Source organism: Vulpes lagopus, chromosome 18 (assembly GCF_018345385.1).
Source record: "Vulpes lagopus strain Blue_001 chromosome 18, ASM1834538v1, whole genome shotgun sequence".
Taxonomy (NCBI): Eukaryota; Metazoa; Chordata; class Mammalia; order Carnivora; family Canidae; genus Vulpes; species Vulpes lagopus.
Window position 1 is genome coordinate 24917008 of NC_054841.1, and position 16545 is coordinate 24933552.

Below are 16545 nucleotides of genomic sequence, written 5' to 3' on the forward strand. Positions count from 1 at the left end.
CATTGGTATTGGTAGGAGACAGCAAAACATGATGGTTGCTATGGCCTGAATTGTGTCCCCCCACCGCCCCAGAATTCATATGTTGACATTCTAACCCCTAGTACCTCAGAATGTGACTGTATTTGGAGATTGGGCCTTTAAAGAAGTATTTAAGATTAAATGAAGTTATATAGGTGAGTCCTAATCCAGTATGACTGGTGTCCTTATATAAAAAGGAAATTTGGACACAGGTATGTACAGAGGGAAGAAACATGTGAAGATAAGAAGAAGACAGCCACCTACAAATGTTTCAGTGTTTTTTTAAATATTTTATTTATTTATTCATGAGAGACAGAAAGAGAGAGGCAGAGACATAGGCAGAGGGAGAAGCAGGCTCCATGCAGGGAGCCCAATGTGAGACTTGATCCCGGATCCCAGGATCACAGCCTGAGCCAAAGGCAAACGCTCAACCGCTGTGCCACCCAGGCATCCCTGTTTCAGTGTTTTTGGAGGATTTTTTATTTTTTAAAAAGATCTTTATTCATGAAAGACACACAGAGACAGGCAGATACACAGGCAGAGAGAGAAGCAGGCTCCATGCAGGAAGCCAGATGCAGAACCTGATCCCAGGATTCCAGAATCACGCCCTGGGCCAAAGGCAGCCACTCAACCACTGAGCCACCCAGGCATCTCCAAGGAGAATATTTTTTATATATTATGTAACATTGCCACTATTTTCAAAGGAAAGATTAACTGAATAAACTAGTTCACTATTACCAAAAAGAATTGAAAGAAAAAGAAAGAAAGAAAGAAAGAAAGAAAGAAAGAAAGAAAGAAAGAAAGAATCCAGTTTCAGTGATAAAATAGACCAAGTATAATCCTTCACTGACCTCTGACACCATCTTCTGACACTGACCCAGGCAATAACATCATGGATAAATACCACATGGCCCAAGTACTAGGGGATACCCTCTCAAGCCAGAGCCCCCGCTCAACGTGTAGCAATTATCCAATGACAACTGCACATAGTGACACACATAAATTCCACCCACCAGTACTCTGGAAGATGTCAACCCCAAACTGTATTGCTTCAACAAGTGTATGTTGGACACCCACCAGGTGCTAAGTGCTGGGGTTACAGCAGAAAACAAGACAGACAAGGTTTCTGCGGTCATGGAATTTACAGCCTGGTAGGGACAATGGACGACGGACCTGTAACAAACCATTTCAAAGAGTGAAAAGTTATATGAAGAAAATAAAAGAGAGGGCAGTGCTTCTTTAGATGGGACGTCTAGGAAGCCCTCTCTGAAGAGGTAGCATTTGATCTGAAACCTGAAGATGGAGAAGGAGCCCACCATGGGGGTCAGGCATACCGGTCGGGGAAACAGGTGCAAAGGCGCTGAGACAGGAGCCTTCTCGGCCTGCTCAAGGAATGGCAAGGAGGCCAATTTAGCTGGAGAGGAGTGAATGAAGGGGCAAGTAACAGGATATGAGGCTGGAGAAGGAAGGAGAGGCCAGGTTATAGTCCCTCTTGTGGACTGTGGCAAGGAGTTTGGATTTGAAGAATAAATGGAAGCCCTTGAGGTGTCATTTGATTCATGACTTAATAAGAAGTTTGCTATGGTCACGGTTACCCAACCAGAATTGTCTTGTGTTGAGGAGTCACTCCCCTAATTCTAGGGAGGGCAGCTCCTCTTTCAAGAAACCCCCCTCCAAGCACGCTGGAAACAGGTTTGGCGGTCGGACGAGACGCAGGTGCGGGATCCCGACCTCCCTCGCAGCGAGGTGGGCGGAGCCCGTCGCGATTGGTTACCCGCTTTCCCACCCTTCCCGTCAGACCGCTCTTCGGGAAAGTGCGAGCCTCGGGTGCCCCCGGGAGCCGTCTGATCGGCTCTCCCGTGAGAGTGACAGCAGACGCAGCCTGTGAGCGCCGAGACGCGGCTGCTCGGCCCGGGCTGCGGGGCTGCGCCGCCGGAACCCGGGCTGTCAGTGCTGCTGCTGCTGCTGCTGCTCGCCCGCACCCCTCGCGCCTCCCGAGCTATGGCCGTCCCGCCGCAGCTGCCGGCTCTGCTCCACGCAGTCAATGCGCTGTTGCGCAAGCGCCGGTACCACGCCGCGCTGGCCATGCTTAAGGGCTTCCGGAACGGGGCAGTGTGAGTGGGGCCGTGGGGCTGCGCGGGGGCGGGGGGCTGGGTCCGGCTAGGGGCGGAGCCGCGGACCCTGGGCCCGTCGCCGCGCTGTTCTTGAGCAGCCCCAGCGTGTCTCCAGGCCTCGGAGCCCACCATCTGCACAGTGGGCGCTGGGGATTTGGGGTTCCGTGCGCCTTCCCAGGTGGGGCAGTTTCGGGTCCTCCATGCTTTGCAACCTGGCCCACTTGCCTTGACCACCTCCCAGGCCAGCCCTTTCATCCCCGTTTGGGCCTACCTTCCCCACCACCCTGCTTTGTGATCTTGAGTGTGTCTGGCTTCAACGGTCCCTTTTGCACAAGGAGAAGTGGCCACTGGCATCTAGCAGGCCAGCGGCGCCTCTGTCTCTGCTCCCACCATTAAGCTGCTTGTGGGCTCCCATCCCGTTTCTCACTCCTCATCTGTATGGCTCTAGCTCTAAGCCCCCCATCCGGCCAGGGGAACTCCTGGGGCATAAGCTTGGGGAGTGACAATGACTAAAAGAAGCTACAGATGTTTGTTGGGCAAATTGATTCCACCCTGGCCATCAGATCTGCTGGAAAAGAGGTCTTGGGGTCATTTCACGTGGTTGGGAACTGGAGGGAAGTCCACCTCCTTTAAAACTCATGCATAACAGCTATCTTTCATTGAGAGCCTACTGTGCTAAAAGGGGATGCACAGTAAACAAACCGAACAAAGATGTGCCTTCTTGGAGTTGACTTGCTAGTCGCACTGTGGCATGGTGGTGAGAGTGCCTCTGGACTGCCTCTCTTCAAACCTTGAGGCCACCTATCTGTGCGCTGTTTGTTTTTTTTAAGATTTTATTTATTTGACAGAAAATACACAAGCAGGGCGGAAGGCAGAGGGAGAAGCAGGCTCCCTAGGGAGCAGGAAACCTGATTGGGGGCTGGATCCCAGGACTCCGGAGTCAAGACCTGAGCCAAAGGCAGTTGCTTAACCAGCAGAGCCACCCAGGTGCCCTTATTTAGAGAGAAGGCATGCACCAGGTGGGGCGTGCACCAGGTGGGGAGGGGCAGAGAGAGAGAGGGACAGAGAATCTCAAGAGGACTCTCCTCTGAGTGTGCTGAGTGTGGGGCTCAATCTCACCACCCTGAGGTCATACCTGAGCCAAAATCAAGAGTTGGACATTCAACTTATGGAGCCACCCAGGCACCCCTCAATTATTTTAATTTTAAAAGCAGTGCTTAACCGTTACAGGTCATTTTGGAAATATGGAAAAGTTTTAAAAGGACAATTGTAAATTCCCATATTCCTATAGCTCAGGGAACATGGCTAACAATATTGTGGTATATTTCCTTCCAGTCTTTTTTTAAAATCCATTTTTTAAAATATTTTATTTATTCATTCATGAGAGATACAGAGAGAGAGGCAGAGACAAAGGCAGAGGGAGAAGCAGGCTCCATGCAGGGAGCCCGATGTGGGACTCGATCCTGGGACTCCAGGATCACACCCTGAGCTGAAGGCAGGTGCTCAACACCTAGCCACTCAGGCGTCCCTTTAAATCCATTTTTACAAAGCTGAGGTCCTCCTGTGTATAATAGTTAGAAAGAAATACATTTTGAAAAGGTAGAAGGAAGTACAATGTTACTCAGCAACTGCTTTAGGAACTTCGTTAACTTTAAGATTGACCAAGCGAAAGATAGAACTTTCCAGAAATGATCCAGAGTGTAAAATGCTGCAGAGAAGCTTGGAGCTCTGTGGCAATGAAAATATTGCCTTCACCTCTTCTGGTGGGTAAGGAGCCTCCATAGAGGTGCCAGCTGAGGACTTGGTGGCTACGTGAGAGGTAAGAAGGAGCAGTCTGGGCAGAGGGAACAGCCTGCCCAGAGGAGGGGAGAACTGGCAGGTCAGAGGAGCTCCAGGAAGGCCATGGGGCTTGAACAGGAGAAGAGAGGTGTGAGAGGTAGGAGAAGCAAGCAGGAGCCAAATCCTGCAGCACTTTCAAGGCTGTGGGAGGAGACTGGATTTTATTCTGAGTACTGGAAAAGTATAGGCAGCTTTTTTTTTTTCTTTTCTTTTTTTTTTTTTTTTTTCTGTATAGGCAGCTTTTAAGTTGGGATGTGATATGATTTAAGTTTTAAAAAGATGAGTCTGACTCTACTGGGAAAGTCAGGGTGGAACTGAGGGAGCAACTCCAGTTGGGTGGGGACAGTGGAGGCCTTTGACACACATTGTCGCCTTTCATTTAAATTATAACCAGCCCTCTAGCTGGATGTCCTTTTTTGCTGTTAGGCAGACTGAGGCTGAGAAGTTAAATAGCAAGCCTGAGGGCCCCCCCCCCCCCGCCCCGAATGTGTCAGAGCTGGGATTTGAACCCAGATCTAACTTGAAAGCCAGCATTATCTCCCCTTCTAGGGTAACATTAGGATTAGGGCTAGAGCGGGGAACAAGGAGTCAGAGAGCCCAGAAAGAAAATGTGAGGCAGTGATGCTGTAGTAACTGTTTCCTTTCGTTTCTACAGCTATGGAGCCAAAATCCGGGCCCCTCACGCGCTGGTCATGACCTTTCTCTTCCGGAGTGGCAGGTACCCACCCCCTCTGCACACCTCTCAGACTGGGGAAGAGTCCGGTCAGCCCTCAGCAGCAGGACACCTGCAACTAGCTTCCTAGCTAGGTCTAGCCTGTCCACCTGACACCACTATCTCCTTAAGTATGACTCTCTTATTCATGCTCAAAAACCACCCTGGCTCCCACTGTCCCCCAAAGAAGCCTAGCTTCATTCCTTAAGAGGCCCTCTGCGACTAGTCCTATTGAATCACTCTATTGTACACCTGAAACTAATATAATAGTGTATGTTAACTATGCTGGAATTAAAAACTAAAAAAAAAAAAAAAACAACAACCATAAGACCCTCTGCTGCCTGGCCTCCACTGTAACCCACACTATTCCCTTGCACACTGGAGCACCCCTGGCACCCGGGACTTGCTGCCATGCCACGTGGGGTTCCACCTCCACACATTGCAGATGCAGTAACCCCCTCCAGGCATACTCTTTCCTCTTCTACCCCACCTTTATTTCCTTCCTGGCAACCCGCACCAGTTATGTGAGGATCGCTTCCTTGGGAAAACTGTCCGTGACCTACCTCGCTCACCCAGACTTCTTGGTCTTCCTCCATCCCTCATAATGTTGTCCTCATGGCACTTCTCGGAAACTACCCTGTCCTGGTTTGTAATGTATAGAACCTCACCTGGAGCTTGTAAGGAACACAAATGGATAGCCCATCAGCCAAATCCAGCCTGCAAGATTGTCTCTCTCTCATTTTTTTCTTTTTTTAAAGATTGCTCTTTTTTTTTTTTTTAAGGTTATATTTATTTATTTGAGAGAGAGTGAGTGTGAGCAGGGGGAGGGGCCTAGGGAGAGGGAGAGGCAGACTCCTGAGTGAGCTGGGAGCCCTACACAAGGCTCAATCCCAGGAGCCCAAGATCATGACCTGAGCTGAAGTCAGATGCTTAATCAACTGAGCTGCCCAGGTGCCCCAGAATTTTTTTTTTTTTTTAAGTAATCTCTACACCCAACATGGGGCTGGAATTCGGCCCTGCTTTTGTATTTTTGCTTTTTTTGACTCATTGATTTTCTTTTTAAAGATTTTATTTATTTATTCATAAGAGACACAAAGAGAGGCAGAGACATAGGCAGAGGGAGAAGCAGGCTCCCTGCAAGGTGCCTGATGCAGGACTCGATCCTAGAACCCCGGGATTTTGACCTGAGCCAAAGGCATACACCACTCAACCACTTGAGCCACCTAGGTGCCCCTGATTCATTGATTTTTATTTTTTTACCCTCCATTTTTTTTTAAAGATTTTATTTATTTATTCATGAGAGACAGAGGCAGAGACACAGGCAGAGGGAGAAGCAGGCTCCATGCAGGAAGCCCAATGCAGGACTCGATCCCGGGACTCCAGGATCATGCCCTTAGCCAAAGGCAGATACTCAACCACTGAGCCACCCAGGCATCCCTACCCTCCATTTTCTTAAAATTGAACTCATTCATTCAAATGGTAAATATTTATTAAACATCTGCTATGTGCCAGACACTGTTTTAGGTATAAGGATAGAACAGTGAACAAAACAGGCAATGATCAAGGTGAGCAATGCTGGTTCCTCAGGCATTGGTGGTGGCAGTTAGGTGAGAAGTGATCGAATTCTAGAAAAAAAAAAAAAGATTCTAGAAACACTTTTTTTTTTAAGATTTTATTTATTTATTCATGAGAGATACAGAGAGAGGGAGAGAGGCAGGCTCCGTGCAGGGAGCCCAATGCAGGATCATGACCCAGGCTGAAGGCAGGTGCTAAACCACTGAGCCACCCAGGGATCCCCTAATATTTTTTTTAAAAGGATTTTTAGGGTAGCCCAGGTGGCTCAGCGGTTTAGTGCTGCCTTCAGCCCAGGGCATGATCCTGGAGACCTGGGATCGAGTCCTGCATTGGGCTCCCTGCATGGAGCCTGCTTCTCCCTCTGCCTGCCTGTCTGTCTGTCTTTCTCTCTATTCTCTGTGTCTCTCATGAATAAATAAATAAAAATCTTAATAAAAATAAAAAAGATTTGCAGAGAGCACGATGTGGGACTCAATCTTTGGACCCCGAGATCACGCCCTGAGCCGAAGGCAGAGCTCAACTGCTTTGCCACCCAGGTGTCCCTTAAGATTTTTTTTTTATTATTCATTTATTTGACAGAGAGCAGGAGCAGGAGGAGGGGCAGAGGGAGAAGGAGGCTCCTCACTGAGGAGGGAGCCCAACGCTGAGCTGGATTCCAGGATGCAGTAACTTGAGATCATGGGAGCCTGACCTGAGACAAAGGCTGATATTTAACCAGCCACCCAGGTGCCCTCTAGAAACATTTTGAAGGCAAGATTAGCACCAACACTTAATAACTGGGAAATCCAGTTTTCTTTCATTAGAATTGGCAACAGTAGAGGCATGTGGCTGGGTCAGTCAGTACAGCATGTGACTCTTGATCTTGGGGTTTTGAGTTTGAGCCCCAGGTTGGGCATAATGTTTATTTAAAAAAAAAGAGAGATTAAGAAAAAAAAGAAAACTGGCAACACTGGGCACATGTTCCTCTGATGCAAGAACCATCTGACTCTTGGCTATCTCCACTCACCTGGCAGACTTCCACATAGACCCACCTCAAGGTTCTCATCTAGCCTTGAGAGCACTTGGTTGCATCATCCTTGAATGACCTCCCAGAGTACACGTTGCCCTTCCCCTGTGTTCTCCTCACTGCCCCCTAGTGACTTAATTTTAAAGGATAAATAGAATCCTTTCCCAATTTAAAAAGTGCACTTTTCTCAGGATAAAGACAAAACAGCATGGCCCCACTCTCCCCACATTCTCTGCTTAGGCTTGATGGTTTCTCTCTGTCCCCTTACTCCCCACTCTCTGTCTCTCCTCTGGACCTTTGCACCTGCTGATCTCTCTGCCTGGTATGCAGTCCCTTTCCCCCTCTCAACCTCATTGACTCCTCATCCTTCAGATCATCTCTGGTCAAGGTCCAACTTTGACCCTTGCTCTGTGATTTTTTTTTCTCTGTGATTATTTATGTTTTTCTCTCCCATTAGATCACATACTCTATGAAGGCAGCAAGCATTTTTCCTCGGAATCATACCCCCAGTTCCAGTACATAGTAGGCTCTCCCTTACTCCTTCATTCATGTCTTCACCTGCTCATGCCAAAAAAGAAAACCCATTTATTGAGCACCTACTATGTGCCAGGCCCTGTTCTGGGCCCTGGGGATCAACAAGCCAGGTATAGACACCACTCTCTGGTAGCTTAGGGGAGTGGGAAGGGATTAAGCATATTAATGTCAGCTGGTATAAGAGCTGCGAAGAAAAAGTAGGAAAAAGGGAGAGAATGGTCAGGGAAGCCCTCTCTGAGGAAGTGGCATGGAATCGAGGCCTAAATCTGGTTGGGGAGAAGCCCTGAGGACATGGAGGCTAGAGGCCTGGGGTGGGTGAGTCCCGGCCTGGGCTCCTTGCTGGTTCAGGTTTGCATGCCCAATGGGTGAATGCCCCTGGAACAGTTGGGTCTGTGCTCACGGGGGCCCCCTGTGTTTGTGCAGCTTCCAGGACAAGCTGTGGACCATCCTGCAAGCCACATACACTCACTCCCGGAACCTGGCCTGCTTTGTGTTCACCTATAAGGGGCTCTGCGCCCTGCAGTCCCATGTGCAGGGCGACACCTACCAGGTGCACTCATTCCTGGCTGCCTTCATCGGGAGCTTGCTGGTGTTTGGAGATAACAATAACATCAACAGCCAGGTAAAGACCCTTCCCCAGGATAGGACTCAGGGCTTGGGGGGCTGGGTGGGGAGGCACATGGTCCAGGTATAAAATTTGGGTGAAGGTCAAAGAAGATGAGCTCTTTCCTCCCTTCCATATCTGAGGGTCTTTGATCCAGCAGTCCCTATGTGACCTTGGGAAGGTCACTTTCTCTCTGTTTCACCATCTGTAAACCAAACAGCTTGTTGAAATTCATGGTTCCCCAAGTCAATATATGTGGTGTTCTCTGGAGCAAAGATTTTTTTTTTTTTAAATATGGAATGCTTCATGAATTTCTGTGTCATCCTTGCTCAAGGGCCATACTAATCTCTGTATCATTGCAATTTTAGTCTACATGCTGCTGAAGTGAGCACTGGAGCAAAGATTAAAAAACAAAGACACTGTGCAGTGAAATGAGAAAAAAAATGGCTCTGGGGGCACTTGGGTGGCTGGCTCAGTCAGTAGAGCATATGACTCTTGATCTCAGAGTCATGAGTTCAAGTCCCGCATTAGGCATAAAGCTTACTTTAAAAAAAAAGATGACTCTGGAGTAACATTTTCATAAAACAAAACTTATTGCACTCAAAGGATGATCTCTTATTCTGTATCCTGACATTTTTCTGGGTTAAAAACCCTTTTTTTTGTGAAATGAAACACTTGTTTTAAAGTCTTTCTTGGGTGACATGAAAAGTTGGCAGCCCCTCTCTTTGCCTCCCTCAAATTTAGAAATACTTTCAAATTCTAAGAATCATGTTTCATTTTTTTTTAATTTATTTTTTATTATTTTTTTTTATTTTTATGTATTATAGTCACAGAGAGAGAGAGAGAGGCAGAGACACAGGCAGAGGGAGAAGCAGGCTCCAGCACCGGGAGCCCGATGTGGGATTCGATCCCGGGTCTCCGGGATCGGGCCCTGGGCCAAAGGCAGGCGCTAAACCGCTGCGCCACCCAGGGATCCCATCATGTTTCATTTTTACATTTTAAAAAATGCAGACTGGCACGCCGGGGTGGCTCAGCAGTTTAGTGCCTGCCTTCAGCCCAGGGCATGATCCTGGAGACCCGGGATCGAGTTCCACATTGGGCTCCCTGCATGGAGCCTGCTTCTTCCTCTGCCTGGGTCTCTGCCTCTCTCTCTCTGTATGTGTCTCTCATGAATAAATAAATAAAATCTTTTTAAAAAGCAGACTAAGCACCCCCTGTGTGCCTGGCACGCTTCTAGTGCTTGGGGGTAGGTCACAATAAAATTAGAAAGTATATTGAAAAGATTGTTACCATCCCCCTCCAATTGTCAAGCCACTGTCCAGGAACACTTTAACTGTGTCTTGTGTGGCCCTTCAGAAATTGTCTGTGCTTGTGTCTGTATATGCCAGGAGTTTTCTACCAATGAGATCACACTGTTCTTTTTCTTCACAGAATAATGTGTCTGCGAGACCCTTCTTTCGGTCTGTCCTTCTTTTTAACATGAGCAGAGCTCTCTGTTGGGTGGGTGGACCAGTCTTGATTTCCCCAGTCTCTAGGTGGACACTATCTAGGGGCTCTCTAGCCTTTTGCCAGGACACACACACTAGCCTACATCTTCATTCAGGCATCTCCTTACACGTGTCAATACATCTGAAATTTACTTACCACAGAACTGTGGGATCTATAGATAGGAGAATTTGTATTTTGAGTTTCCCGAGGTTTGCTTTTTTGTTAAAAATGTCACTGGTTGGAGTGGCACCTGGGTGGCTCAGTCGGTTGAGCATCTGCCTTCAGCTCAGGTTGTGATCCCAGGATCTTGGGATCAAGCCCCACATTGGGCTCCTTGCTCAGCCGGGAGTCTGCTTCTCTCTCTCCCTCTGCCTGCCACTCTGCCTACTTATGCTTTTTCTCTCTGTCAAAATAAATAAATAAATAAATAAATAAATAAATAAATAAATAAATAAATAAATAAATAAAATAATTTAAAAAATAAAATCTTTAAAAAAAAAAAGAAAGAGAAAGGAAGAAAGCTAGCAAGCAAGTGAGCCCTGGGCTAAGAACTTCCAAGGGCTAGGAATCCTGGTCATACCATCTCCCTCTCTCTTCCTTCCTTTCCGTGACCCCTGGCAACAACTACTCTGACCTCCATTTATAAAATTTTGTCATTTCAAAAATGTTATATAAGTAGAGTCATTACAGTATGTAACCTTTGGGAACTGGCTTCTTGCACACAGCATAATTCCCTGGAGATTCATCCAAGTTGTGTGTGTGTATCCATAGATCATTCCAGGGCAGGGATGCACCACTCTTTGTTAAAACATTCACTTACTGAAGGACAACTGGGTTGTTTCCAGCTTTTGGCTATTAGAAATACAGCTAAGAAGATTCTTGTACAAGTTTTAGGGTGACCATAGGTTTTCGTTACTCTGGAATAAATGCCCAAGGGTGCAATTGCTGGGTCATATGATACATACATGTTTAATTTTAAGATTTTTATTTTTACATAATCTCTATACTCAATGTGAGGCTCAAACTCAGAACTCTGAGATCAAGAGTTGCACATTCTACCTACTGAGCCAGCCAGGCACCCTCCGTGCATGTTTGATTTTTTTTTTTTTTAAGATTTTACTTATTTATTCATGAGAGACACAGGAAGAGGGAGAAGCAGGCTTCCTGCAAGGAGCCGGATGTGGGGCTCGATCCTGGCCCCTAGGATCATGCCCTGAGCCAAAGGCAAATGCTCAACCAATGAGCCACCCAGGCATCCCTGCATGTTTAATTAATTAATTCATTCATTCATGATAGACACAGAGAGAGAGAGGCAGAGACACAGGCAGAGGGAGAAGCAGGCTCCATGCCAGGAGCCCGACGCGGGACTCGATCCCGGGACTCCAGGATCGCGCCCTGGGCCAAAGGCAGGCACTAAACCGCTGAGCCACCCAGGGATCCCCCTGCATGTTTAATTTTTTAAGAAACTGCCAATGTATTTTCCAGAGTGACTGTACTATTTTACATTTCCATCAGGAATATACAAATGATCCATTTCCTCCACATCCTAACCAGCATTTGGTTTATCACATTTTTTTAGCCATTTTGATAGGTGTGTAGTGCTTCTCATTGTGGTTTTAATTTGCATTTCCCTAATGGCTAAACATTAGAGAACATCTTTACATGTGCTTATTTTCCATCTGTGGAACGAGTTCAAACATCTGTTTGCATCTTTTGCTCATTTTCTAATTGGATTGTTTCTTTTTTTACCATTGAGTTTTGAGAGTTTTTTTTTTTTTTAATATATTCCAGATACTAGTTTTTGTCAGATATGTGTTTGTAAATATTTTCTCCCAGCTGCAGCTTTTCTTTTCAGCCTTTCCATATGGGCTTTCACAACCAAACAATTTTAAATTTTGATGAGATCCAATTTATCAATTTTATTTATTTTTATTTTTATTTTTTTAAGATTATATTTATTTATTCATGATAGACATAGAGAGAGAGAGAGGCATAGACACAGACAGAGGGAGAAGCAGGATCCATGCAGGGAACCTGATGTGGGACTTGATCCCAGGTCTCCAGGATCGGGCCCTGGGCCAAAGGCAGGCGCTAAACCGCTGAGGCACCCAGAGATCCCCAATTTGTCAATTTAAAATTTTTTTTGGAAAAAAAAATAATAATAATAAAATAAAATAAAATAAAATTTTTTTTGGTGGATCGTGGTTTTTGGTGTCTGGTTACCTTTCAGTTTTTTTGTTTTGTTTTGTTTTGCTTTTTGTTTTTTGTTTTTTATTTTATTTTATTTTATTTATTTATTCATGAGAGACACAGAGAGAGGCAGAGACACAGGCAGAGGAAGAAGCAGGCTCCATGTGAGGAACCCTATGGGGGACTCGATCCCAGGACCCCAGGATCACGACCTGAGCCAGAGGCAGATGCCCAACCACTGAGCCACTAGGTGCCCCTACCTTTCAGTTTTGAACCATGTAAATATATTCATTTTCTAAACATTTTAATGAACAAGAATGATAATTATAGAAATAAATAGCAACATTATAAAATACAGGGGTACCTGGGTGGCTCAGTTGGTTGAGCATCTGACTCTTGATTTTGCCTCAGGTCACAATCTCAGGGTCTTGAGATTGAGCCTTGGCGTCACACTCTGCGCTGGGCATGGAGTCTGCTTAAGATTCTCTCCTTCTCTCTTTGCCTCTCCACTCCCCCTTCTCTCTCTCTCTCTCTCTCTCTCTCTCTCTCTCTCTCTTTCTCTCTTTTTCCCTCTCTCTCCTTCAAATGAATAAATTAAAAAATCTTTAAAATACCTACTACCTACCACTTCAAATCTTCTTGTATACTAGCTTTGAAAAACACTGATCTAGGAGTTCCTGGCTGGCTTAGTTGAAAGAACATGAGACTCTTGAGCTTGGAGCCATGGGTTTGAGCTCTACATTGGGTGTAAAGATTACTAAAATTTATTTATTTAAATAAACTAAAAAGAAAGAGAAAGAAAGAGAGAGAGAGAGGGAGGGAGGGAGGAAGGAAGGAAGAAAGAAAGGAGAGAAGAAAGAAAGAAAGAAAGAAAGAAAGAAAAGAAAAGAAAAGAAAAGAAAAGAAAAGAAAGACACTGACCCAGTGTGCAGTAGATGCTCCAGTACCTCCAGGGGTTGGGCAGAAGATTCCCAGTGGCTGTGCCCTCCCATAATCCTCTGTCATTCCCTCCCTGCAGATCAACATGTACCTGCTCTCACGAGTCCTGTTTGCTCTATGCCGCCTGGGCGTGGAGAAGGGCTACATTCCTGAACCCAGGTGGGACCTATTCCGTCTGTTCACCGCAATCGTGTGGGGGCTGGTGCTGTGGCTCTTTGAGTACCATCGGCCCACTCTGCAGCCCTCACTGCAGTCCTCCATGACATACCTGTACCAGGATAGCAATGTATGGCATGACATCTCAGATTTCCTCCTCTACAACAAGAGCCTCCCCTCAAAATAACATGGCCCTAAGGTGCTGATGGGGGCTTCTTCACTCGAGATTGGCTCCATCGGTGAATCATCCCAAAGGATCCTTCCTTCTCAAGATCATGATTCTTGGACTCCAACTTATATTGTCCCAGGGTTCCATTTGCCGAAGCAAAAGCACTGATTTCCACATCCCATTAGGTACTCTTGAATGGTGAATAGGGCTATGGAGCCTTGGACGTGATTCTAGCTGTGTTGCTGGCTACTGTGAGACCAGGGAAAACCACCCCCTCTGGGTGTCAGGGGTCATCGAGCTCAGAGGAGGGCCCTGAAGTCTCTTTCTGGTGGGTATGGTCTTCGACCATTCTATGGAACAGGGCTCCTTGCTTGTGGGCAGAAGGTTGCAAATATGTCTTTAGAAAATATTAAATTCCTCAGCTCAGGTGGTGTTCTATTAGAGACACTCTAGGATTCCACTGTCTAATGGAAGCATAGCGTGATCCATATATGTAATCGAAATTTTCCTTAGTAGCCACGTGGAAAAAAAAGCAGAAGGAAGCAGGTGAGATTAATCTTACTTATATATTTTAACCCAGGATTTCTAAAATATTATTTTAACATATAAAAACTAATATAAAAATTAGAGATATTTTATATCCTTTGTTCTTGTACTGAGTCTTCAGAATCAGGCATGTGGTATATACTTAGAGTGTGTCTCAATTGGAACCAGCCATATCTCAAGTGCTCTGTAGCCATGTGTGGCTAGTGGCTACCATATTGGATAACACAGATATGGAACACATTCATCCTTGCAGAAAATTCTAGTGGACAGTGCAGATATAGAGCTAGGGGGATATGAGTTTGAGTCCTCACTCCACTACTGTGTGACCTTGGGGAAGATTTTTAACCTCTCAGAGCCTTAGTTTCATGTAAAATGAAGATAATCCTAATACACATCCAGTGTCCACATTGGACTTGTATAATTATAAGAGCTGCTACTACTAATTACTTGAATTTAGCGAGCTCCTACTTCCTCCCCAGGTGCTTTGCAGATGTTATTTTCAACCCATACAATGACCTCGCAGTTAGGTATTTTGATCCTCATTTCACAGATGTGGACACTGAGGGTCAGAGGCGGGAAGTAACTTGCCCAAGATAATACAACCATTATGATAGCCAAATCAGGGTTTAAATCCAGAGCTGTCTGGGTTCAAAACCCTTTTTTTTTTTTTTTCCAGTGCCTTATGTTAAATTTAGAAACCTAAGCTATGCTATGCAAATATTAGCTAGTTATAGGATGGGTTTCAGAGGAGGCTGCAAACTCAGATGTCCAGAGGGGTCTGGCAAGGTGCATAAATGAAAATGCTGTGCAGGGGATCCCTGGGTGGCTCAGTGGTTTAGCGCCTGCCTTCCACCCAGGGCATGATCCTGGGGTCCCGGGATCGAGTCCCGCATTGGGCTCCTTGCATGGAGCCTGCTTCCCTCTCTGCTGTTCTCTCTCTCTGTGTCTCTCATGAATAGATAAATAAAATCTTAAAAGAAAAAAAAAAAAAGGAAAATGCAGTGCTTTAGGAAGTGATGGCAGCATGGGGAACTGGAAACTCACGTGCCAGTCTGATTTTTAAGATCACTGCGCCGGACAAATCAAACAGGTCTCCAGGAAGATTTGGTCCATGGCCCACCAATTTGGTCTAGTAGGAATACTTCAGTCTCTTTTTAGAAAGTACTAGTAGAAATGTGCACATGAGTCACTGGTGTTCTTATTAAAGTGTAGATTCTGACTTAGTGAGTTTGGAGTGGGGCCAGAGATTCTGTGTATCTCACAGGCTGTTGGTGCTGCCGGTTTGAGCCATACCTGGAGTAACAAGGTAGTAGGGAATGATATGCAGCCAACTGTCATCCCGTTACAAATGAGGAAACTGAGTCACAGACCTGTTAGGTCATCACGATGGGATTATTTCTGATTCTAACAGCAGTGTTCTCAGCCATTATGTTGTGCTGCATGCTTGGAGAATCCCAAGGTCCTGGGGAGGAAGGAGGTGGCCGTCAGCAAGCAGATGCTGGAGGTGCTCCACCCAATCCCCTCTAGCTTACTGCTTTGCTGCACACCAGCCAACTTTTCCAACTGCCACTACTATATCTTTCTGCCTGAGGGCTCTCGCTTGCCACTGGCACCTGCTCTGGCACCCACAGCAGGTCTGGAGGATTAACACATCCGATAACTCTGAGGTGCGTGCTCCACACTGGCTCACAGAGTTCCCCAGCAGGACTGAACTATGGCTGCCTGCAATGGTCACTTGCTTAATAACTAGCCCCCCCTTCCCTGTCTTGCTCATGCCCCTAACATGGGACCACTTCCCAAATAAACCACTTGTACTGAAATCCTTGTCTTGGGGTCTGCTATTGAGGAAACTCAAACTAAAATTGGCCTCTGGTGCACAAGCTGAGAGTAGGTGGGGGTTATGGACATAGGCTTTGGAGCAGGTGTGCCTGAGCTCAGCCTTGTTCTCTCGGGCAAGTGACTTAACCATTCTGTACCCCTGTTTCTTCATCTATAAAATAGGCATGCTAATATCACTCACTTCACATGATGGTCTGGTGGATTAAACAATATGATGAGTATAAAGTAAGCACTCAATAAATGTTTGCTGTTATTTCTAATATAGCATCCAAACATAGGAAGGGTGGTCCTAAGAACTGAGTAGCCCCTGCTTTTAGCCTCTCCTCTTTCTCAGCTGAAGGTAAAGCCTTGGCTCTCTGCCTGCCCAGCATCCCCCCACTGCTGCGGGGGGCTGCACCACCGACTGTCTCTGCTCTCTAAGAATAGGTTTCCCTCACAGATGGCATCTCTCTGGATCCTGCCAGAGCATCTGGTGCCTCCAACTGCTCACTCCAGGGAGCAAGGCTGTGTGGTCCTTGCTGAGGAGCAGAGCTCTGGCTTCCAGCAGACCTGGGAGGAGTCCCCACTTGGCTCCTTCCTAGCTGAGCTTCCATTTCCTAAGATCTGTAAAACGGGTGTTGCCAAAGGGCCCTTGGCACACAGTAGGCACTCTATAAATGCTAGGTCCTGAAATAGTACAATGGTTTACGTGTTTATTTAGCACCTGCCACATTCCTATGAAGTCTTCTGACATGCAAGACTGCAAAAAATAATTTTTAATCAATACCTCCTGCACAGTACAGAACTAACATGGTACAAAAGGTGTATCACAAGAAA

General features: G+C 46.2%; 1 protein-coding gene and 1 non-coding gene across 2 annotated transcripts; one reads left to right on the plus strand and one right to left on the minus strand.

Moving 5' to 3' along the window:
• Positions 1-1830: 1830 nt before the first annotated feature.
• On the plus strand, positions 1831-15710 carry PXMP4 (peroxisomal membrane protein 4). Its single transcript, XM_041732885.1, has 4 exons — positions 1831-2132; positions 4627-4689; positions 8222-8420; positions 13099-15710. The coding sequence occupies exons 1-4, from the start codon at positions 2020-2022 to the stop codon at positions 13360-13362; spliced, it is 639 nt and encodes a 212-aa protein (XP_041588819.1). The 5' UTR covers positions 1831-2019; the 3' UTR covers positions 13363-15710.
• LOC121478475 lies at positions 8691-8794 on the minus strand. Its single transcript, XR_005984484.1, has one exon. It is a non-coding gene; the product is annotated as a U6 spliceosomal RNA (small nuclear RNA).
• Positions 15711-16545: the final 835 nt, after the last annotated feature.